The sequence below is a fragment of the Calypte anna genome, chromosome 7 (assembly GCF_003957555.1).
Source record: "Calypte anna isolate BGI_N300 chromosome 7, bCalAnn1_v1.p, whole genome shotgun sequence".
Classification (NCBI taxonomy): domain Eukaryota; kingdom Metazoa; phylum Chordata; class Aves; order Apodiformes; family Trochilidae; genus Calypte; species Calypte anna.
The window spans coordinates 28,101,076-28,124,307 of record NC_044253.1 but is presented as its reverse complement, the minus strand read 5'-3'; the positions used below and the strand labels follow the sequence as shown (position 1 = coordinate 28,124,307).

At 39.7% G+C, this 23,232-nt stretch overlaps 1 protein-coding gene across 4 annotated transcripts in view; it reads left to right on the top strand.

The window, feature by feature from the left end:
* UBE2F (ubiquitin conjugating enzyme E2 F (putative)) overlaps window positions 1–23,232 on the top strand; it is a 64,745-nt gene that overhangs the window by 22,299 nt on the left and 19,214 nt on the right. For 2 of the 4 annotated variants that reach the window (XM_030454561.1, XM_030454560.1), the window contains 3 exons: window positions 1,402–1,459; window positions 16,922–16,954; window positions 19,279–19,341. In XM_030454561.1, coding sequence (XP_030310421.1) covers window positions 1,402–1,459; window positions 16,922–16,954; window positions 19,279–19,341 — 154 coding nt within the window. The remainder of the gene's footprint in view (window positions 1–1,401; window positions 1,460–16,921; window positions 16,955–19,278; window positions 19,342–23,232) is intronic. The other 2 variants (XM_030454562.1, XM_030454563.1) reach the window with 2 other exon arrangements.

Below are 23,232 nucleotides of genomic sequence, written 5' to 3'. Positions count from 1 at the left end.
TTTTATGTTATTAAAAAAGTATGGGAATATGATTAGCAGCACAGTCAAGATGGAATAATCTGCTCCAGTATGGCCATCCTTTTCCTAGCCTCGACACTGAACAAGGAGTAACAGCAGTCATAGTTCATCTCCTTGGATAAAAAGCTCAATGCATTCAATAAGTAACTATATGGGTAGCCTATGTGATCTAAACATTTACTGTAATTTTAAAATTACTTAATACATGTTAAGTATAACCTGGGAGTTAGTAAAACCTGATGCCTCAACATTTTTGCTTTAACCCTGTCATTCTGGTAGCAGAAGCTACTGGTGGTAAAGTTTTGCAGTTTGCTACTTTGCTACTTTGTTCCACAAGTTTTTAGGTTTAGACTACTTTGGCATGACTGTGAAATGATTCTTCAAGGAGTTTTCCAGACTTTCTCATTCAGATTATTACTTTTGCTTTCACGAATGTGAGACTTAAGCTCATTTCTAAATTATGGCCTCATCTAAAGGATTTTTTCTACTCATTATTGCTGATGTTTTGACCTGAAAGGTTCAGGAATGCCTTAACTGACTACATCTCAATGGTTTCAACCTGCAGGTCATGTGTATAGATAGGGAAGTCTATATCTTAGTTATATTTGTTAAAATACAGAAGTGTGTATTACAGTCTATAAGGAGCTTTTTCCTCCTGTAAATAGTCTCTCTTACTCAGAGTAGTCTTCATCATGATTTCCACTTGGGGATGTGTGATGCTGAATTTGCATGTAAAGCCTTAAAAAATTCAGCTTGCAGTGTAGCTCACCTGCAGGAAGGGGGCTGTGAGACCCTGCTGCTTGTCCTGAACTTGTGTCCCTGGAGGCTTGAGATGCTGGTGCAGAACCTCCCCGAGCAGACAGACTGAAACTTACTTAACTTTTATGTCCCTGCTTCTAAAGGTGCTGAAGTCCTTTCACAGAAAAAGAGTACAATAATCCTCTTGATTCCTAATTAGATATTCCACCAAAAGTATCCTTTTTTTTTTTTTTTTTATTGAAATGTGCCACATTTGGTGGGAGACAGGTCATTCTGCAAGATGGTTTCTTTTCCAAAGGTTTTAAGCTGTAGAATTCTGATGAAGGGAAAATGAAGTTTCAATGTTGAGACTGTCATAAGGATTTCTGTCACACTTTCATGAAAATAGCTCTTTGACAAAGGTTGAGCACAGATAGAGAACTATATAATGACACTGTATAGACTATAATTTCAGGAAGACATGCCAATATTTGTGCATTAAAATCCTGTTTCCAGATATAGTACAAGAGGTCAATAATTCTGCTCCAGTTACTTCCTAATTTCTTTGTGTTTTCTTAGAAGATTTCTGACAAAGGTTATTTAACCAGAAGTTGCACTGTATAATATATGTGTCTTTTTTTCCAGTTTATTGAGAGAACACTCAATTGATGGCACTGGCTGGGCTCCAACTAGAACATTAAAGGTACAGCTTCCTTTTTGATCCATACATCAAGCTGTCTTTCAGAATAGTTTTATGGACTTAACTAGAACTAATTTTTCTTATCTTCCAACAACTGACTGTTAATACTGAAACAAGTACAGTGCTAAGTGATTCTAGAAATGTTTGCTAGTGTTAGTCTAGCTGCACAAATACTCTTTTGACTGATAAAAGGTTTTGCAAAAGGTCTGACTGCAGTTCACTTTTTTTTATTCATTTTGTAACTTGGGCAGCAAATTTTAGAGCATGATGTGAGCAGGACAAACAGTAATCCATAACCTTTGTGACTTCCATTGTGTTGACATTCCAGATAAATCAATAGTCTTTCTCACTCCAGGTTCCTCTGAGGAACTTGGGAAAATGAAAGGCAAGATGCACTTGAGAGACACACAAAGTGGAACAGAATCAGGGTGTAGTTGCTGCAATGTCTGGAATTTTGTTTCATGCCCCATGTTCAAAGAGGGGAGTAGTGCATCTGCACTTAACTAATACATAAAGCATAAATGCATAAAGCAGGGCACCTTTGGCTGGTTTAGTCACTCCAGCAGGAGAAACTAACTGCCTCTTACCTTTAGCCTTGCCTCAAATCCCATTTTATCCAAGTCATTAAATGTAACTGAAATCTGGCTCCTGTAAAATTCCTGGTAACTGTGTCACTGTGGTTGCAAAATGACTTCAGAGGTTGGTCCCACCACCACTGGGCAGCGTCAACAAATTCAGAGTCATGGTTCTTGTAGGAAATATTCTTAAGGAGACTGTCACAAAGGGTGTGTGCCTCAGTGCAGTGACTGCTCTTGCCTTGCTACAAGAAGTGGTGGGTTTTCCATTTACTGTTTTGAGGCCTTTTTGCCAGGAGAGAGTATTGTGGAGCATGTTCATCTCCTCTTTGCTTTTGCCAGGAACCCTGCCAGAACTGGGTCTTAAAGAACATGAGCTACATGAGGAAGATGAAGGGTACAGATATTGGGTGTTTTTTTCTTTTCAAAAGGCAAATGAGAATGAGTTTTATCTAATATTTGATTTCCTTTTTGGCACTAGGAATAAGATCTGTGACTTCATCTGTAAAATCCCTTCATGAGCTTCCAGGTTTCTTGAAAGTGAAGAATTACTGTGTGGTGTGTTGTAGGTTTCTTTAAAATCCTTTCCCTATTTTTTATCAGTTAGTATGGTTTTCTTTGGGGCCCTCACTACAAGAAGGACATGGATGGGCTGGTGTGTGCCCAGGGAAAGGCATTAAAGCTGAAGAAGGTTCTGGAGCATAAGTCTTATGAGGAGCAGCTGAGGAAACTGGGGGTATTCAGTCAGGAGAAAAGGAGGTTGAGGGAACACCTTCTCTCTACAACTCTCTGAAAGGAGGCTGGAGCTGGAGGGGGATGTTGGTTGATCTCTTCTCTCAAGTAACGAGAGGTAGAATAAGAGGCAATGGTCTGAACTGGTGGCAGGGGAGGCGTAGATTGGATATTAGGAACAATTCCTTCACCAAAAGGTTTGTCATAGCCTGCAACAGGCTGCCCAGGGCAGTGCTGGAGTCACCATCCCTAGAGGGATTTAAAAGCTGTGTAGATGTGGTGCTGAGGGACATGGTTTAGTGGTGCTGTGGTAGTTCTGAATTAACACTTGGACTTGATGGTATTAATGGTATTAAAGGTTTTTCCCAAGCTAAATGATTACATTGTGCTATGTTTTTGTTTTACCCTTGTTTCTGTTTTTTTCTTATCTTAAATGAAGACACTGGGTAATTAAGTTAACTGATTCTGTTTGTACCCCTGTATATCATTGCCAGTGAAAGTTTTCTGACTCCAAGTTTTGTGCTTCAGCCTTTAGAAAATTAGTACACCAATATTTCAACCAGACAAGAATGTACATACATTTTTATTTACACTTAGCTTTGTTCATGGTGTCTTACAGAGATAAAAATACAGCCTGCTGCATGTGAAGACTTGGGTGGGAATAGCTGTTGACATTGTGTACTTCACTTACTGTCCTCAGTGAAGATGGAAGATGTGTATTAGTCTTTTCCATTTTATTCTTGCATCAGTGTGCTAATTGCATGCAGTTGATTCCTAGATGAAGAATCCTGGAATCTCAGCTACAAGGAGACTAAAATCAAAGGAATATTAAGAAACATTTTAGGGTATTTTTATCTTCAGTAAGCTATAGGGGAAAAAAACCTCCACAATTCCAAACAAAAATTAAGAAATGTTGTCTATGGGTGCTGAAATAAAATATTCAGCTAGAGAAAAGGAGGAAGTAGCTTAATGCTAAAAAGGAAAAAATAAATCCAGCATCCCACTTAGATTCTGGTTGAAGCACCACAGCTGCAAGTTCCTCTTTTATAGCTTTAAAAGAAAAAGATGCCAAACTGCAGAGTTTTCATTCCTTACTTTTTGTCATCAGAGCCTCTATTTGAAATAAAAGTGTAGTTTCAGTAAGTGCTCTTTCACTTGACATATTGTCACTTCATGTGAATGGTGTCATCACAAAAAACAAGTACCACATGTTGGTCCTAACTTACAACTGGTGTCTCTGTAGAAATGTTGTTACTTTTGCCAAAATAGCCCTTGGGCACATAAGCTGCAAGTGTTCCCCTAACAGTTTTAGCTTGGGATATAGGTTGTAGTTAGATGATAACTACATCTCAAGTGCCTCTTTTCTTTGTCATCCACTCCAAGCGTGCCTTTTGAGAGGACTAATGAAGATGGGAAGGGTGGGTCTGAATCAGAGCCAGGGTTCCTGATGGTTGCTCTATAGGATGCTCTTTCAGATGTTTGGCTGACTGTCACCTGTGAAGCTTCATGTGCTTTCCTGTTTTGAACCTTGATTAGTGTCCAGGCTACAGAAACTTTTGAGATGGAAAATAAGGAATTTTGCTGGTTTATTGACAGTATGGCCTCACAGTCAAGTTACTTTAAGTGTCACAAGTCAGTGTTCTTTAATTGTTGTAGTATGTATTAATCTCACTCTACAGAATTACATGAGACAGTGAATGTCCAGTAGTAAACAAGAGCCATGAGATGTGACCAGGTTGCTTTTATCTCTTAACATGCCACATGAACCACTAATCCAGCATTCCTAAACCCTTTGTTTCCAACATTTGTACACCATGGTTTGAGAACCTGCTCATCTCCTCAAATGGTATATTGTGTCAGTTTGGAAGTAGTGCTATGGATAGTATGTGGTCTTGGCCAATGATGGACTTAAAACTCAATATTTCATATTCCACTTATCAATAATATGAAGGCAGCGTAGTTATCTGGAGGTATAATACCCAAATTTGTCCAATAAAACACTGTAAAACACTGCTAAAATGCTGAATTTTGAGAATGAGGATTTGTGCACTGTATTAGTGACAAAAATTGGCAAATATTACTAATGCAGCCATTCTGAGTGCATGAGTAAAAACACTGTTTTACATAACACAACCTCAAAACCCCTGCCCAGACCAGCTCTGCTGTGTGCTACTGCATGGAGTTGTTACCTGCTTAACTTTTTAGAAGGATAAGTTTTAGAAGTTTTAGATTGTCTGACCTTCTGTGTCCTTGTGGTGGCAGCAGAGCTCTCACATGAAAATTGCTTCAAAACAAACTGCTGTGAGTTTAACACTTTCTTCAGCCTCAAGTGGGTAGAAACTTAAAGAGGCTTTTAAATTATGCCTTTTAATGTTCTGAAATAAAAAAAAAATCTCTAATACACTTGAAAATTCGTCTGATAAAATGTGTTTTAAGATTGTAGAGAATTCTTGAGGGGGAAGAAAGCTAAGTCAATTTTATTTCCTAGCATTTTGGTGCACTTGGTGTCATTTTAACCGTGACTGAATTCTCTAAGTTACTAAGTGTTGAGCATTATCTTTTTTTTCCACTTTTTCTTGCTGTGGAACACATTTCCATGAACCACTGAACAGTAGCTTATGTACCAGTGAAGGCATTAAAGAATATGCTTCACTGAGTTCCTTTATTAGATAATTTAAAACATCAGGTTATGAAGACAGTTGAGCTTTAACTATGAAACAGATCTATATATGATCTTTTAATTGATTGTAAATGTTTTTTTTATCCATAGAAACACACCTGAATCCTAAATTTCTAGATAATTTCCTATAGCAGTTTGCTTATGGATTGTTTAAAAGTGATGCAATGCTTTCTAATTCATCTTTGTTATCTTTCACTTAGTTATAGCTAGCTTTTTATCTCCATTTTATGTTCTGCATCCTTTTATTGCATCATACTTTCTAAAACAGAGTATTCATAAAACAAAGAGTTGCTGAAGTTGTTCTGGTCCTCTGCTCAAACAGTCTGAGCTTGCTTTTCACCTTCTAGGTGAATATTTGATCAAAACTGAAGTTACCCAGGTGGAAATCAAATAGCTGATTTTAATTCTATTCTGTTCTCAGATTTTTGTCACTGAAGATAGTACCTTTTAAATAGTATGAAATAACACTATTCCTGTTGTTCTAATACACTATTTTTTCCTCCTCAGTAATTCCAATTTAAAACTCAGACGTGTTTCAGTAGCTCGTTTTAGTTCTCAACAGGCACTTCCATGTTGCCAGGAGTATCATCTGCCTGGTAAAGAGAAGGCTCCCTAGTATTTATCAGGTTTCTCTATAATACTTGCTTCAAGTTTGCTGTAAAATTATCTCAGGTGACTGATTTTTAAAAAAATAAATATTGGCATCTGTGTGTTGAGATCACCTAATTGATTCTAAAAGTCAAACTGTTCCTGATGCAATTGTTTCTAGCAAACTGCAAGTGGAAACTGGTCAGTGACTGATTTTGAACCATAAAAAAATTACTAATGCACACCTGTGCATCTCTGCTGATTGACTCTGGAGGGTTGAGCATACTGACATTAAAAGCAGCATTTTTAAAACTTAAGATGAATGCTCACAAGGAATATTTGGTCTTTTTTTTTGTGTAACCTTGGTGAAGCTATAGTGGGTTTCAGATGGTTAGAGAACTATTTACTGTACAATCTTCATCTTTACCTATAGTGTGTATATACATTTAATTTCTTCTTTGAGATACTACAAAGATCTGGTTTTTGTCATTTTCATGTTACTGCATTCAGAAGAGTAAGCAGGAATGGAAAATACCGAGATAGTCTTAAACTACAGATATACAGAGAGTTTTTCATACCTACTTATAGGAAAACAGCATTTTTTGAGGCATTCCTTTCCATAACTTCAGATTTTAAGAAATACCTGTGTTATTAACCTAATCTAAAAGGAATTAAGACTTGTTTACACTAGACCGTTACTATTTGGAGTTTATCCATAGGACAGTTGCTTATTTAATACTCAGTGGGAAAATATCCCTTATTTGTTTTGCTGTTGTTTCCATACAGGAAAATTACTTTAGCTGAAACCATGCAAATGTCAAGTTGTGATTTCTTGGAATAACAAATCAGAGGGTATTGATTTAATTTTTCCAGTACCTTTACCTCAAGGTTTAAGCATAAGTCTGAGAAATTTTTAAAAACTTCAAGATAAGCACAAAACTTATATTCATCTTAATGAAAACAGGTGATCTGCTGTCAAAGATGTGTGTGATTAGTGCAGGGTTGTATCAGCAAAAGCTGTCACTGCCTTCAGAACAAAGAAAAAAATGTAAACCTGCACGTTCTGCATTACTCTTATTAATTCTTGCCTCTGATACTGTTCTTTTCTCAGTCATTGTTTTGCTACAGATGTATTCTGATTCTGTTTTGGAATAGGTCTTTGTCTTGTATGTAGGAATTCCAGACCATGTGCTTGTAAAAGCTGCTGCCCTGGATGGAGTCTGTTTCTCCCTTCCACTGGGAAAGGAGAAAGTCACCAAAAGAGCAAAGCTTCAAGCTTCATGGCAGTGGCAGGGAGCACAGATGCCTGGAGGAGAAATTACTGGGAAGTCAAGCAGGGCTTAGCAAGGAGATTGAATTCTTGATTAGTTTTACATCCATCTCCTGAGTTCTTCCCAGTCATTTTCACTAAGGTTACAAAACCAAATACCTAAGAAATTGTGTGTGCCATCTCACCAGGCAAATGGACTCTATCAAGGTGTCTGAACCTTAGGGTACTGGGAAGAACAAATTGACCCACGTGTGGTTGCAGTTTTTCAGTGACTACAAGTTTCACATCCTATGTTAAGCAGAACAGATGGTGGGTTTTGGTTTTGGTTTTTTTGATGGTGTTTGTGTTTGTTTTGTGGTTTGGTTTGTTTGTTTTGTTTTTTTGTGGTGTCCTCACCAGTCTTCTCTGGTGTCAGACAAGAGTGGATTCAGGTGGATGTTGTCTCAGCCAGTGTGTCTGTGCCTTCTGCCCACTGAAGACTGACACCACCTCATTCCTGCTTGTGCTGTTTCCAGGAGGTACAGTGGTGCCTCTCACCCACACCTGCTGCCTGCCAGATCAGTGCTCAGCACAGTGGGAGGAAGGGATGGAAAGGAGGAGAGGGCTAAATTTAACTCCGTGTCTGGAAGCTATTCCAGAAGGACTCCCAGAACAAGCTAACACCCAGGGACTCTGAGGAGCAAGACATGCAGAATAAATTTCTGGTAGTCTTCACTTTCTCAGCTGTGAAGATGGCTGGATCTAGATTTTATGGGTGACTTTTGGGCTGTTCAGAGGAGGACTGTTCCTCCTTGCTCTTAGAACTCCCTCTGGGGTCATACCCAAGCTCACCTTCATTTGGAGAGGTCTTCATCTGCCTTCCCTGTATGCAGAGAGCACTTAGAGGTCCAGCTCTGTATGTTGATCTCGTAGAGGCTCCTAGCACTGCATAGCACATTGTCTTCTCCTCATAGCTTAGTAGAAACAGGTCAGTGAAAGTGTTTAGTCTTATCCTCTATTACCTGAAGGCTTAGTCTTTGTTTGCTGGAAGGGTTTGAGTGAGCACTGTGGGTCTTGATCAAAAGAATCTCCAAAGGAGAGAAAAGCAAGTGTGGTGGCCATTGCATGTTCCTCAAGGTTTGGGCACTGATCTGCTGTAAACTGTTTTATGATGCAAGTTAACTTTAAAGTTCTTTGAAAGCTGTGATCTGTTTTTGCCAGCACAGCAGAAGGTCTCCAGCCTAGTGATCTTGGGGCATAGAAAAACAGTAATGAAGAAGCTTTATAGTGCACTCTCAACTGAGATCTGTTTCCAGTCCTCTAAATTGTGGTGGTTTTTGTCAGCCTCCCCAGAATGCAGTTGTCCTGTGGCTTGAGAGCAGGGGGTTTCCTCTTTCATTTGTGACTGTCCTCTGGTTTTCCTGATCCTTTGTGGCGGTCATGAGATGACTGGTTCCTGGTGGTTTGACCCCTCAAACCTTTGCAGCTCAGATTTAGTGTCCCTCTCTCAGGGCCTAAGTTGCATGTGTTTTTATTTACTGGGATACTGGCATTGCAGAAGCTATCTCAAAGGAAGCATGAAGTACATACAGAAGAAACAGTAATTTAGAAAGAATGTAGGAAATGGCAGCAGAGGATAGAAGCAGGTACAGAAGAAAGGTTTGGAACCTGTAAATGGGTATGCAGGGAAGGACAATAGAGTCACAACTACCTGAGAACTGCTGGCTGTCTCTGGACATGAAATGACATGTACCACTTGTCTTTTTCCATAATGTAAGAAGTATTTAAAGGTGTTTTAGGAATTCCTATTGCCTCAGAGCCACTGTTTCGGAATGGGTTGGAGGGTGGTGTCCAGTTTACATCCCTGCCAGGTGCTGAAACCCACCTGATACCCATCTGCAGTAGGACATCTGGCCTGACTATAGCCAGAAGTTTACTTTGCAAACACCAGAACTGCTCTGACCCCATAGACCCAGGGACAGGAGGGGATCCTGCTTTAAGATGGTACTGCTGCTCTGAAGTGAACAGGGACCCCCCGCTCATCAGGGTCTGCTTGTGGTGCTGGCATCTGGCCTGGAGTGGCTCTGATCAGCACCAGGGGCTGGGGAGGGCTTGCTTGAGCTCAGCAAAAGGCATTGTGGGGGGAGATTTACTGCTCAAAACCAATAGCGTTTCTGAACATTGTGGTTAAAGGCAGAGCTTTACCATAGGATACCCTTCTGTGGTCGAAGGCTTCCCCTGTAAAATGAATATAAAGAAAAAAATGCCATATGAAATACATGCGTATCTTTTAATACCTTTGCTCCTGTAAAGTGCTTAAAATGCCTATTGTTACAGCTGTCATTTCTTTGCCTGCCTTCTCCAGCTCTAAAAATTGAATAAGCAGCAGACAAAAAACCTCTAGACCCAGTATTTGGTAAAGAGAACTTAGAAGACACTGAGTACAATCTTTTATGTAGATCTGATAGTAAGAAAAGAATAAACTTCAGGAAATTTTTCTGCAGGTATATGTCATCTTGAGTTTTGATTTTTAGAAAATGGCTTTATGAGTTTTGTAAAGTTATTTTTTTTTTCTTTGTACATGCCTAGGCTGTGAAAATACTGAGACAAATCAATGTGTTTTTAATAACCCTTCGTAAAAGATTTGCAAAAGTTCTGGTTTTCTCTCAAATTGCTTCTGGCAAAGCCAAATATTTGTTTTAAATACAGTAGCTGATATTACTAGATGTTTTTAAAGAGTGATGTGTCAGAACAGTGCAAAACATTACTAAGTCTTATTAAACCATGCTTGTTTCCCCCAAATTGTGGATTTCTCAATACACAACTTGTGTCAACTTTAATCAATTGAACAGACTGGTCTCTGGAGGGCTATCACTTTAGTGTTCTTAATCACTGTGGTGTAGCTCATTAAGAAGCTATTACAGAATTCCTCTGGGAACAATTTATAAAATATCTGCTTTCTGTGAGGTGACTGAGGAAACCTTGGGGACATTTTAAGGAGTCAGTAACAAAAGTAAGAGATTTTAGAAGAGTGCTTCTGCATACTTGGCAAGTCACAACTGTCTTGTTCTGAGAGGGGAACAGATTTGAATTGTTCCTATTTTCTTCCCTTTAGTATATATCTGAGCACAGAAAAAAAAGTTTTCCAGCTTTCTTCCTTCCTTTGTGTTTGCTAACTGGAGCAGTTAATGCCATTTAAATTGCCCAGAGCCCTCAGAGGAAGCTACTGTCTTGTGTTAGGGTGGGAAGCAGGAGCTGGGATTGCAGGCACATGAGAATTAAGATGGCCTTTGTGGTTGATTTAAGAAAGTTGATGCATTATTAATCACATTTTTTCCAGGTGGAACTAATTATTTTTTATCTGCCACAGGAGTTTTGCAAGGTACTGTGTAGCAGTGGTACCTGCAATATTATAGAGGAGTAGGATGGGGAGAGGAAATGCAGAGAGAGAACATTTTGAGAGAGGACTGCTTAGGAGGGAAGCAGTTTCTTCCTAAGCTAAAAACTTTCTACCATTCCTGTCATGAAAACATACTTTTTCTTTTTTTCTTTTTTTTTTTTTTTTCTTAACCTCTTGGACCAATGATAAGTTTTGTTCAGACAGTAACATGGCAGTGGTTGCAGACAGGTGGTTAGTCCATGGGGAGAAACTGGAAATGTTTTTGGAGACATATTGATAAGGTGTAAGGTGTCCAGCAGAGCCTGGGGAAGCTGAGGCTGGGTGAGGTGAAGGACACTTGGTTTCCTAGAGAAAGAAGCTGAGCTTGATGGAAGAAAGTGAATGGTAGTGAAAACCATCTTGGTGTGTCAGCAGACAAGATAGCAGAGAGCTGCCCCAGGAGACAGCCAGGCAATGGCCTGAACTTTCAGCATGCTGAGTTTTAATATGAAATTTCAAGCCCTTTTCCAACCCGTGGTGTACAAAGCTTAGCACTCGTTTTATTGGAGTTACTGCTTTAGTTTGTAAAAGTTAGTTGAGACGTCTGCTTGTCTAAATGATTGCTGCTCCTTGCCTTTTGATGGCTATAGAACATTCTTTATTAGATTTAATAAAAATGTATATCAAGATAAAATTAAACTTAATATATTTCTGTGGGAATTATGAATTTACTTCAGATAATCCACTGATAAAGCTGAATGCTTGCTGACTGGGTTATATTATTATAGAAAGATATTGAAATGAGATTCTTCTTTGTGAAATCCACATTCTTGGCTAAATGACTGACAAAACTATCAGCCAGCATCCTGTAGATTGAGATAGAAGTAGTCCACTGTGCTTGTGAAACTCCTGAAGGCTCTTCTGACACTAAACAACTGGAGGTTGATTTGGGTTCATCTAAGCAGTGTCCAGGCCTTTTGCATGTAAATAGCAAGCTCAAGGAACTAAGGGCCTTGCAGATGGAAATTGGCTAAGACCCTCTAGAGTTGCCACCCAATATTATGCAGAAGAACTTCCTGGAAGACCACAGAAGACCCTCCACCTAAGAATGCAAATATTACAATAGGAAATCTGATGTATATTACAATCGGTTTCATAAATATGTATCTAGTAGCATAGTATGTAAGTCTTGTCTGTTATCACTTATGGCATACATGACTTTGAGAACTATCTCTTGTGCACCCAGTGCTGCACTAAAGAATGCCTGCCTTCTAAAACTTAAAGAGTAGTGTTAAAGGGTTCTTTCAGTGCCTGAATTTTACAGTATCACACCTAGGATTTTGAGTCATTGCTCTTGAGCTTCAAACACTGCTGCACTGGCACATTCTCTTTTTACCCCTCATTTGGTGTGCAATAAATAAGGGGCTTCAATCTAACTTGTTACTCAGGTGTAACACAAAAGTACATGAGAATGAAAAAAGGGGTGATTATAAACAGTTATAAATAGCAATGTGTTGAGTCTCCTGACTTGCTTTTGTTGACTTCCCTGTGCTTGAGCTTATAATGGTGACAGTGCTGTGGAACAGAGTATGTTTCCTTCATTAAACCTCTTCCACTTACCTTCTGTGAATTTATCCAGGTACTGCTTTGCTTGGAAACCTCAGCTCTTTACTTCAGGTATCACACTTGAGTCACCTGAACTAACATAATGGAGGAGAATTAAAAACTCTTGTATACCTGAGACCTGCTGCTGGCTTGTGAAGGCATCTAACTTTGTGGGTGACATCTGTGCAGATTCAAAGCCTCTGGGGGACAGGGAGAGGGCCTGTCTGGGCACAGCTGGAGCAGAAACCAGAAGAAATGGGTTGGGGAATTCTGCAGCCTTTTCTGCAGGGTCAGTCCCAAGCAGACTGTGCTGCTTTTGTTATGAAAAGTCCTCTGTTTCTGTTTTGCTCTGAGGATACTGCTCAGTGTGGGTGTACTTTTACTCTGTAACTTCAATGTTAAGTGTGTATGAGAAAGTTAACAAAAAAGCAGCTTTTTAAAGGGAAGAACCTTGTCAGGCATTGTGTCAAGTTCCCCTTGTGTGCTTGTCTCCTTGAAATGCAGCAGCAATCAAGGTGTGCATTAGTAATGTAAGGCAGCATCTGACCTGCTTCTACATATGAAGACAGCCTTTAAAAATTTTGTCCATAGGGTTAGCTTTCCTGCTTTCAGATTATTTAAGCCAGAAGTTTAGTAAATGTTAGCTAAGCATGATGTTGAGTTGCTGCCATTAAAACTGAAGTTTTTAAACCATTCAATCTGTCAGGATCTGTTCTTTGTTTGCTTGAAAATCTTTTCATTTAGGCAAAAAAAAAAAAGTGAAGCAAGTCTTTTGGCAAGTGCTTATCAGCATGCAACAAGCAGCTCTGCTGAAGTCAGTAATGCTAAGTGGTTATTTTTGCAATGCAACAGTGTCAAGCTTTTCAAATATTAAATACTTGCTTTGCTGTTGCTCATCTGTTCCATCTTGCTTCGTTCCATCTCACTTCCCTTTCTCAATATCGGAGATATAAATCCAGGCTAACCTCAAACTTATGGAAGGTGTTGCCCTCTGGTAGTAATTCAGCATTATGTTTATGAAGCCATGCAAAGGTATAAAATGAATCCAGCAAATTATAAAACTTGAATAGGTGGAAACAGATCAAAAACAATATTAAGAATTTCACAAGTTATTCAGTAATAATAATTCTTTTATACTTTTTGGTGTCCAGGGTGGCTATGAAAATATACATGTCACGGTTTAACACTGGCCTGGCAATTAAACCGAATAACAGACGCTCTCTATTAATCTGTCTCTCCTTGATAGAGAAAGGAGAGAGAATAAGGAAGAGAGACTTATGGGTTGGAAACTAAACTACACAACTTTAATGAAACAGTAGTGATAAATAGGTAAAATTACTAAATATATACAAATATACAGGAAAATGGAAACCACATTCCTCCCTCCTTTCCCCCAATAACTCTCACGTCACCACCGAGGCTGTAGGGCAGCCCTGGGAAAGTCCAGGCTGGACTCCTGGAGTCGGCAGCAGTTGGGAACCAGAGGCAGGAACACACAGATATGGGCTGGCACGGATCAGGACCACAGGCAGATGAACAGACAGGATCCTTCCAGGATGTCGGGTGAAGGAAGGGAAGCAGGAAATCAGGAAAAGATCTGGCTCGGCCCACGTGATGCCTCAAATTTATACTGAGTGTGACGTATATGGGATGGAATACTCTGTTTGGTCAATTCTGGCATCTATCTTGTCCGTTCCTCCCTAAAGGAGGGTTCAGGTGGGGCCTCTGTGTCCTTGGCTCTGCACACCAGTCTCTAGCAGTAACTATAAACATCAAGTGTTATCAGTCCTAAAAGCACACACACTGTCTGAGAAACTTGCTGTTAATTTCAGCAAGTGCAACTACTTACAAGAGACTTAGCTAAAAGCAAAAGTACAGAAACAGAAAACCACCTTTATCCTGGCCCAAACCAGGACAATACAGCAGACTGACAACTCAAAACCTTACAGAGGTCTTTGCTGGGGGGCTTTGGGGTTATTTTGACAGAACTCTCTGCAAAGCCATCCTGGATTAAATAATGAGCCAAGTGTCCCAGAGTCTTAAAACCAGGGAGCAACAAATGAGAGTTTGTAGCAATTTAGGTAAACTTTGAAAAGAGATGTTTACAGAATGATGTGCAAAAATAATTGTTTATAATTTACATTTCTGTTTTGGGTTACAACATTTACATTTACAATTATGAGGTACAGCTTGTTGCTGCTGGTATTGGAGAAGAAGCTGTTTTGTCTGGAGGGACACTGCACATGTCCTGGTGGGAAGTTTCTGGGAGTCTGGGGGTTTCAGCACTGTTAAATGTAAAGAGAAGGCAAGCACTTTAGAATTTCAGAATCAAGGTGACTGAGTTACACTTTTATTTCTCTTTAGCCATGCTGGTGAAAGGTTGAACAGTGTGAACAGGTTGCAGCCCTCTGAATGTCAGTGATGCCCTTTTGGTGTTCAGGCAGGATTTAGAAGTGAGCCAGTGTGGTGATGTGAGCTCCTCATACTTTTTTAAAATGTTTTTTGACACTCAGCACTGTGATTTTGCATCAAATTCTCCAGCTACGGTCTGTTGTTACATAGTGACCCTTTAAAAGTTAATTTATTCCTGCTGCTTCAAGCAGAAGAAAGCAAATTACCATGCTTTGCTAGAGGTCCTGTTATCAAAGCTTGTAGGAGGAACAGAGTGGGTTAAAATCTAATGGAAGAAATTCTTAATGCTCTCAAGACCTTCCCTTTGTCTCCTTGAAGGGTGGCACAGTCTCTGGGGACAGCAGCAGGCTGGGGATACTGACAGCCCTGGGGCTGCTTCCATGCTGCTTGCAGCATCCACAGGGTGGGTGCTCAGAGAAGAGCCTGAGAGTGATGGGGCTGTGGCAGCCTGGGCTGTGCTGTGCACCCTTGTGAGTAAGCACTGGAAAGTGGGGGCCAGGACCTTCATGTCTGTTCCTACTCTCCAGACTCTTCACACTACTGAAATTCTCCTTTAATCAGTGACTTCAGCTTATTTTTTCTCTAGCACCACTGTACTCTACAATTAGTTTATTCCTGGAACTGCTTAATGCTGCGTTCCTTAATGCCACATTTGCACACCCTTGCTAGGCTCAGTTTGTGTGACAGTAGTTGAACAAGCACAAAAGGGCAAAGCAGTGACTTTTAATCTGTTACTTGAAATAGTTTTAAATTTCTCATATTTTCTCATACTTGCCAAAGAACTGACAGTACAGCCGTTTGAGCGTGGGATGACTGCTCAGCACTATAGCCTTAAAATGTAGAGAACTGTGGTTCTTGGGTGTCTTGGGTGTCTCCTTTCTTGCAGTTTATGTCTGCGCTGCCACTGGAGATGCTGAGTGCATTTGAAAGAGTTTCTGTCCTTACCACACCTGATGATTTCAAAAGCTCCATTAGGAGAAGATGCTGAAATTGAAAATTGTCTGACAATATCAGCTTTGCTGGGCAGGCTCACGTTATTAAAAGCAGATAAACAGAGTAGGTTGGTTGTGCGAGATGAAAGGAAAACTGGATGGTGGTAGGCTGTTGTCTGGATAATGGTGACATTCTGTCTTTTTTGTTAGGGCATAATTGGATAACTTTCCTCAGGGATAGGGATTTCTGTGGTCCACCACTCTTAGTGGAGGTTCCAGAAGAGGGAATAAACTGAAATGCACTCATGTAGTGAAATTCTTTGCCACGGGTAGGAATTTTTTACTTTGAGGCTTTATCTTAATTGTGAAAGGTACATTTTAGCTATGACCTGATTTCTGGTCAGTGTTTGTCTCACTCCTGGAAACCAGGCAGTGTGGATTTCATGGGTAAGCAGTCAAGTGCTAGCAGGCTGTAAGGGCAGGAGGTGCAATGTTTCATCTTACCTGGCTGGAAGGTGGGAGCTCCAGTGCCCAGATTTCAGTGGGATTTAGCAGTAGGGTAGCTTAGTTACTCTGCTACTTAAAAAATAGACTTTGCTTTAGGTAGGGAAGCTTAGTCTCGGTGTTGGTGATGCTCCTAAATCTCTTCCTGTAATATTTGAATCTTGTGCACTTTTGTATTCTCTGAAGGTTGTAATGAAGGATGTAGACTCTTAGTAGAGTGCAGCCCAAAATAAACTGTGTTTGATGATACCCTGAAGCTTTCTGCTTGCAGGAATTGCAGACCCGTGCTATTCAGCTGCATTTAAACATGCTTAAAGGCAGTAAAGTTATTTGAGGCATATGCTCATAAGAATGATATTTCTGCATGCTCATACTATAGCTGTATCTCTTTTCTCTGTTGTTTTGACACAGTTTCAAGTATTTGTCTGACACCATTTTACATTTTTAATTTTAAGAATGGATTACTGGATTAAGTTTTAAACCCACCCTTTCAACTAAGCAGTGCAGTCACTGGTATATATTAAAGTATTATGACTCTCCTTGATCAGAGAATCAACAGAATAATGTTCCTATATACACAGAAAGATACTATTAGAATACACAGCATTTGCGTTTTGATGACTTTTCAATACCAAGCATCCTTGAAATGGGAAAGCTTTTTTTGGTATTTTGATTTTAATTAGGAAAACATCATCTTTAATCTAGATTTGCTTTCCTGTAATGGATTCAATCTATTAAAAGTAAAGTATGCAAACTTGTTAAAAACATCTTTCAATGCATGCCTACCTGACTGTGCTTTTCCTTTGCAGGATGTTGTCTGGGGCTTAAACTCTTTATTTACTGTAAGTAAATGAATATTTTGGATATTCACTTTCCTTTTTCCTGCCTGGTTTAGTTTCAGCATTACCTAATGTGAAACCCATCTGTTGCCTCTTAAACTCGAGGTCATTATTTCCTTTGGCTTTGGTGGGTGTTGTACAAATATGAAATCAGTTTGTGCTTTTTGTTTGTGTAAATGCAAGACATACAGAAATATCAGCTTTTTCATACATCATTTTTAATTTTACAAATCCATTATGGGCTATTTTGGTAACAAGTTACTTGGGATCTTCCACACAGTATGAAATTTCTTCCAGTGGTTTGCAGGGAACAAATTCGCTGCTCTGAGAAGAAACTGTGGTGTTCTGTTTTTTTAAAATTATTTTTAGGAATTCATGTCTGCTTTGCAGCCTTATTCCTGTTTTGAACACTTACATTCCTGTTCAAGGGCCTTAGTACCCACCTGCAAAATTTGCATAGACCCCAAGTTGTCACAGAAATTACAGGATTTTTTTCAGGGGTCCCATTTTCCCCCTTTTCCTTAGATTGACAGAAGCAAGAAACCTGTGGCTTATAATTACAGGAGCAATTTGAAAATGGAGGAGAGGGCAAGAAGCTGCAAGAGACAAGCAGGATCCAACAGCTGCTTTTGCCCTGAAACTGAAGAGGTGCCATTTGTTTACTGTACAAAAACATCCTTTTTTAGGGAGTCCAGGATTATGGTCCCCTTCCAGGGCTGTTGCTGCTTGGTAGGAAGGTTAGGAGAAAGCAAAGAAAGGCACTGACTTGGTCACCACATTTGTCATTGAGTCGGGAGAGAATTATCTGAGTCACTCCAGGAGGTACAGGAGGCTGTGAAAAGCTTTGGATGAGGAGCATTGATGCAGGCTTTGCCAGCCCCACTCTCTTTTCAGAGAAAGGAATTCCTTCCACTGCTACCTGCACGAAGAGAGGCAGAGCAGTGACTCTGTCCCCAGCACTGCCGCAACCATGATGTGTTTCTAAAACTGCTGGCATAGACCAAATGAGCTACTGGCTACTGTCATGAGGTTTCCTGGCATCTGAAGACTTCACTTGTTTCTTTGGTACAACTTGAGAAATTGATCTAGAAGACTGTAGACCATTTGGCTTGTCAGCAAAGAGTAATTGCTTTCACACTCTCCCACTGCATACTAAGTAACTGAAAGAACATAAAATCCACTGAAGGTATGAAGGAAGGCTTCAGAGGCAGAACTGCACATAAAAATAATCAGCTGCAAAGGTCATGCAGTGGAGACCATGGGGATTTGCTATGGCTGGTAAGAGCCATGCTTCCTAGCTTGCCTCATGGATTTGTCACATCCAGCTTAAAGATAATCAGGCTTTGAAAAGCTGGTATTGCATTGTACTGTCCTTGCAAGATGCTTTTGGGGTTTTGTTGAAAAAAAGTGAAAAAGTGAGTGAAAATGAGGTGGATCGGTGTCCTGGATTGAATGAAATGGGAAGTTTGCTGCTTAAAAACAAGGTAGGGGCTGATACAAACCTTTCACACTTGTGAAATGATGGCATTGCAGTGCTGTCACAGGCTAACGTTGGGCTGGGGGAAGTCTAAGCAGCCAGTCTATGTAGTCAGAATAGGGTTTTTTTAGGATTCAGTGTTACTTTTTATGGTCGTTAGTCTTTTATCAGCATCTTGGTTTCCCTAGTTTTAACCCTAGACCCTTTCTCCTTATCCAGGTAATATTTATTGAGATTAAACTGCTAGACCTGAGGTTTTTATTATTTCTGCTACCTGACCACCCCATGTGTCTGTAGCTCTCAGGGTCTTTGCACCCCCTTTCCTCTCAGCCCTGTTTTTCCCATTGCATTAAAACTTTCCTCTCTGTTAGGCTCTAGGTTCACAAGAGGGAGTTACCTTGACTTTCTATGGAGATCGTATTAAGGAACTTCTTCCTGTTTTATTACCTTGCTGTTTGCTGGGGTTTTTTAAGTGTTTATCTGTGAACAAAAGTTAACATGAGTTATGCCTTCTGAAACTTCCAATGTTCCTTCAGAATTTGGTTTAAATCTGTTAGAGTTTTCTTATAGAAATGTGTCACTGCCAAAGAGAAGTGTCACAGGGCTGTGAGTGGCATGACACCAGATAGGGTTGAATGCCTTGCTTGTTATTTGGTTTGCAATCATCAAACTCACGTGGATCTACCTTTGGCAGGGATCAAGGAAGTGAGAAAATGGCACTAGACTTGCCTGGTCTTGTTTGCTTCATTTCATTATCTTGCTGAAAGATAATATCTGAGGCCATTAGGGCTTTGGTTTCCTTGTGGGATGCAATGAATGGGAACTGTAATGTTCTCTGCTTTTTTTCCAGGATCTTTTGAATTTTGACGATCCTTTGAATATTGAGGCTGCAGAGCATCATTTGCGTGACAAGGTGAGTCAGTGGTTTACTTACAGCACATTGTTCCTAAAAAAAATACACATATGGTACTCAGTGATTCCCAGTCCTTTTAAAGCATTCAAGCTGGTACTTCAGGCAGTCAAGTGATTCATTCTATTAGCAGCCAGATATCCAAATAAAATGTGCTTTATCTGGGGAAGTAAACTCAACATGGTGTTGTTCACTGTATGCTAGAATTGTTTACCATGATGTAGTCATATCCCCAAAACAGATGATCTTCTCCTTCTTGTTTCTGAGTTTTTCCCGTAATCTATGCAGCAAATAATAGCAGAATGGTCTGGGGCAGTTACGTGAGTAGTCTTAAAAGGCATGCAGAAAGATCTCATCCTTCATAGAATTGCTGAGGCTGGAAAAGACCTTCCAAGATCATTGAGCCCAGCCTTATCCTAGCCCTATTGCTCTTTTCTAGATGACCCACCACTAAACCTTGTCCCCAAGTACTTTATCCACTTCTTCATCCTGGCTGGGTGGCCTGTAGCAGGCTCCTATGATGGTGTCTGTCTTACTGTCCTTTCCCTTGATTCTAACCCATAAGCTCTCAACCTTGTCATCACCATCATTAATTTCTACACAATCATATCTCTCCTTAACATACAGGGCCAACCCCACAGCCTCTCCTTCCTTGCCTATTTCTTTTGAAAAGTTGGCAGCCATCAATTGCAGTATTCCAACTGGGTGAGTTATCCCACCACATTTCTGTGATGGCAACCATATCATAGTTTTCCATCTGCACAGTGGCCTCCAGCTCCTGCTTGTTACCCATGCTGCCTGCATTAGTGTAGATGCACCTCACCTGGGCCACCTTTTGAGAAGCCCTGATACCTTCTAGATCATACTTAGATGTCTCCAAAGTAACCAACCTCTCACCAAATCTTTGGTGATAATTCAGATAATTTGAAGTCAGGCACTGCACTACGTTTCTCTTTTTTTCAAGAGGAAACATCAGGATTGCAAATTCATCTTTCTAGCACTTTTGTTGTTTGAGATCTTGCAGCTATTCTGGTACTTGTCTAGGAAAATTTTGTAAACCCCAATATTGGAAGATTTTTGTTTAGATGGTTTTGTTATATCATTTTGCCAAAGACTGCCAGGAAATCTTCCAAGCCTTATGGGACTTAAAACCACTTAAAGGAGTCACAGAGGAAATACAGCATGAGAAACAAAGCCAGTGTAGTGAAGTAGGCTGAATAATTTTCTTTGTATTGTTTGATTGAATTATTCTCTCATACCTTGCCAGGGCCGTTTGTACCTGAGGCTACACACCTTGTTTTTAGTGTTTTGAGGCTCTCCTTGAAATGGCTTGCAGTCTTTGGAGGTTGTTCTAATGAGTCTCCTGGGATGAATATGTTTTTTGAATTACTTGAGTACAGTCTTCTTGTCTGTACAAATGGAAGCATTAATTCCAACATAAATTCCATTGATAATTAGAAACAATAGCTTGACTACGTATTTCACTTGGGAATGTTTATAACCTTTCATAATTCTATGCAGTTTTTTTGAGTCCTTACATAGCAACATTTTAGATGTTTTACAGAACAATCTTAGTTTCTCAAATCCTTTGGCAACTTGGCAAGAAACAGCATCGCCTGGGCCGTATTCTGGGGAGGACATTAAAGTTTGAAAAAAATATTCATTATCTGTATTTCTTCCACAGTTCTTCTGTCTTAAAATTACTACATTAACTAATCTTAGAGTAACTTCTCTGTTTGTGTCATACCTCTCTTTTTTTTCATCATTTTTATATCAAAGGCATTTCAGTAAACATTTGAGTACATAGCTCACTCAGCTTCTGCGGGGATTCTTCCTGTTCAGAAGAGAGGAGGTCTTTTCCCTTGCCTCTTCTTCAGAACCATCCTGAACTTCACAGAAGCAGAAGGAGCAGCTGGCAGTGGTTGCCAGCTGGTGTGGGCTCCTTTACAGGCTGACATCTTCAGTGCAGCTCAGTACCTTTGCTTACAGAAACAACAGAATAATGTGAACTGCTGCCCTTCAGTCAAGACAGTCACTGACATCTGTGTTAGCTGTGAAATGAATGAATCATCTGCAGGAGGATTCTAAGAAAACTGGTTTTTTTCCTTACCTTTAACCTGCTTAGACTCCCAAGCTTTTGGTTTTTAGATGGAGCTTTATGTAAATCTCAAGGGCAGAGTGACTTAGTTCTTATGCTTCAGAGCCCAAGAGCAGAGATACTGTGACCATTTTCAGGAATGCATAATTTAGTGCATTAATTTTTCTTGCTTAAAGCATTTGAGTTGGTTCACCTCTTCCATCAGTGAAGACTGAATGGCCTGGAAGAAGATTTATTCCAGCTTTTGAGTTAAATGGGGATTTTGTGACTGACAACTAAAGCTTTCCTATTGATGTTCGTTACTGGGTTTTCTGCTCAGTAGATTTTATAGTTTGCAATTAAATATCTTGTAATTAGAAATATTATCCACTGATCTTTAATGACTGAATTTGAGTGCAAAGCAGTTTGTTTGGAATAGTACTTGCCAAAATTCTGTAAAAGGCATTGCAGTACAAAGCATTTAGACTATACAAAAATTGTAAATAAAATTTTGTGGTTCATGGATGTTGCATCCTGTTACTGTACATTTCGGAGGAAATACCATTTGGCATAAAAATCTCACTTGAAATAGTGCTAAATAAGGATTTTATTTTCCAAATAATCATGAATCATGTGAAATAGTTCTGTTCCTTTAATGGTTAATGTTCCTAGAAGAAATGGAAAGCAGTTGAAACGGTTTTATCTTGCAAAGTAGTCAAAACCATATGGATAAGTCAAAACTCAAATGCCACCTCTGTATTACCCAAGTTTCTATCCTGTTTCTATCTGCATAATTGTTCCTTTATTGGATTAGCTCTGGACAATGAACTCCAAAAGATTTTGCTGTCAAATTGTTTTTTCTAATGCCTTCCCACAGAATCTGTAACAAATATTTCTCATTTAATTCATTAGTGTGTTATTTTTAGCCCAGTTCTCTTTGCCAAACTCTTTGCCCTCGCCCACAGTTTCCCATCAAAGCCATGCACTTCATTAAACTTTTCCAGTTTTGCAAACATATTCCTATGAAATTTTATATCCAAACAGTGTTGATATTTGAAGAATTCTGATCATAGTAATTTTTAATTTTTTATGTTGAGATGGCTAAAGTTTAGCAATGCCTCAAGACAGCTGGGAAATTAGCCTCAGAACAGAGACATTATTTTGAAAATGAAATTTATTTTGGGTGGTCTTTAAAGAATGTGTTTTATTACTATCAGTATGTTTGAGCTGGTGCTGAAGGAGCAACCATGCATGAGGTCAGGTGTTGGTAGCTGCTTTTAAGTGATGAGGAGCATCAGTTTCTCAGCTGCACCCTGCCTGTGTTAACTGCAGGAGCACATGGTCGGGGGAAGTGATGGAGTGTGCAAAGTCACTTGTGTTTTCATGGTAAGTAATGGCACAGAGGGAAAACCTGTACTTTGTTTTTGAAGGTAGTGTGCTGGACTTCTCTGTATTGCTTTCCTGAGGCTTCAAGTCATGGGGGGGAGCAGAGAGTCACAGTTTCCCCAGACCTGGTAGTACCCTGCCCCCACTGCAGCCCCTGGAAGAGTTGCCTCAGTAAAGCAATAGATCTATGTAGACATCACAGTTCTTCTTTCTTTGATGTAGGAGGGTCTTCAGTCCTTTTGTCAGGTTTTACATTCTTACTGAATTATCTCTTTACCGCTTCACTGTAATAAGCATGACGGTCGAGTGGAAATGCTTTTGATTAAAGCAAAAAACTTTTGAGGCTGTAGCTTGGCTAGCACTAGTGCTCCTATTCTGCATTGTACTTGCTTCGTTTTACACTAAGCAGCATCTCCTGCATACACATTCTA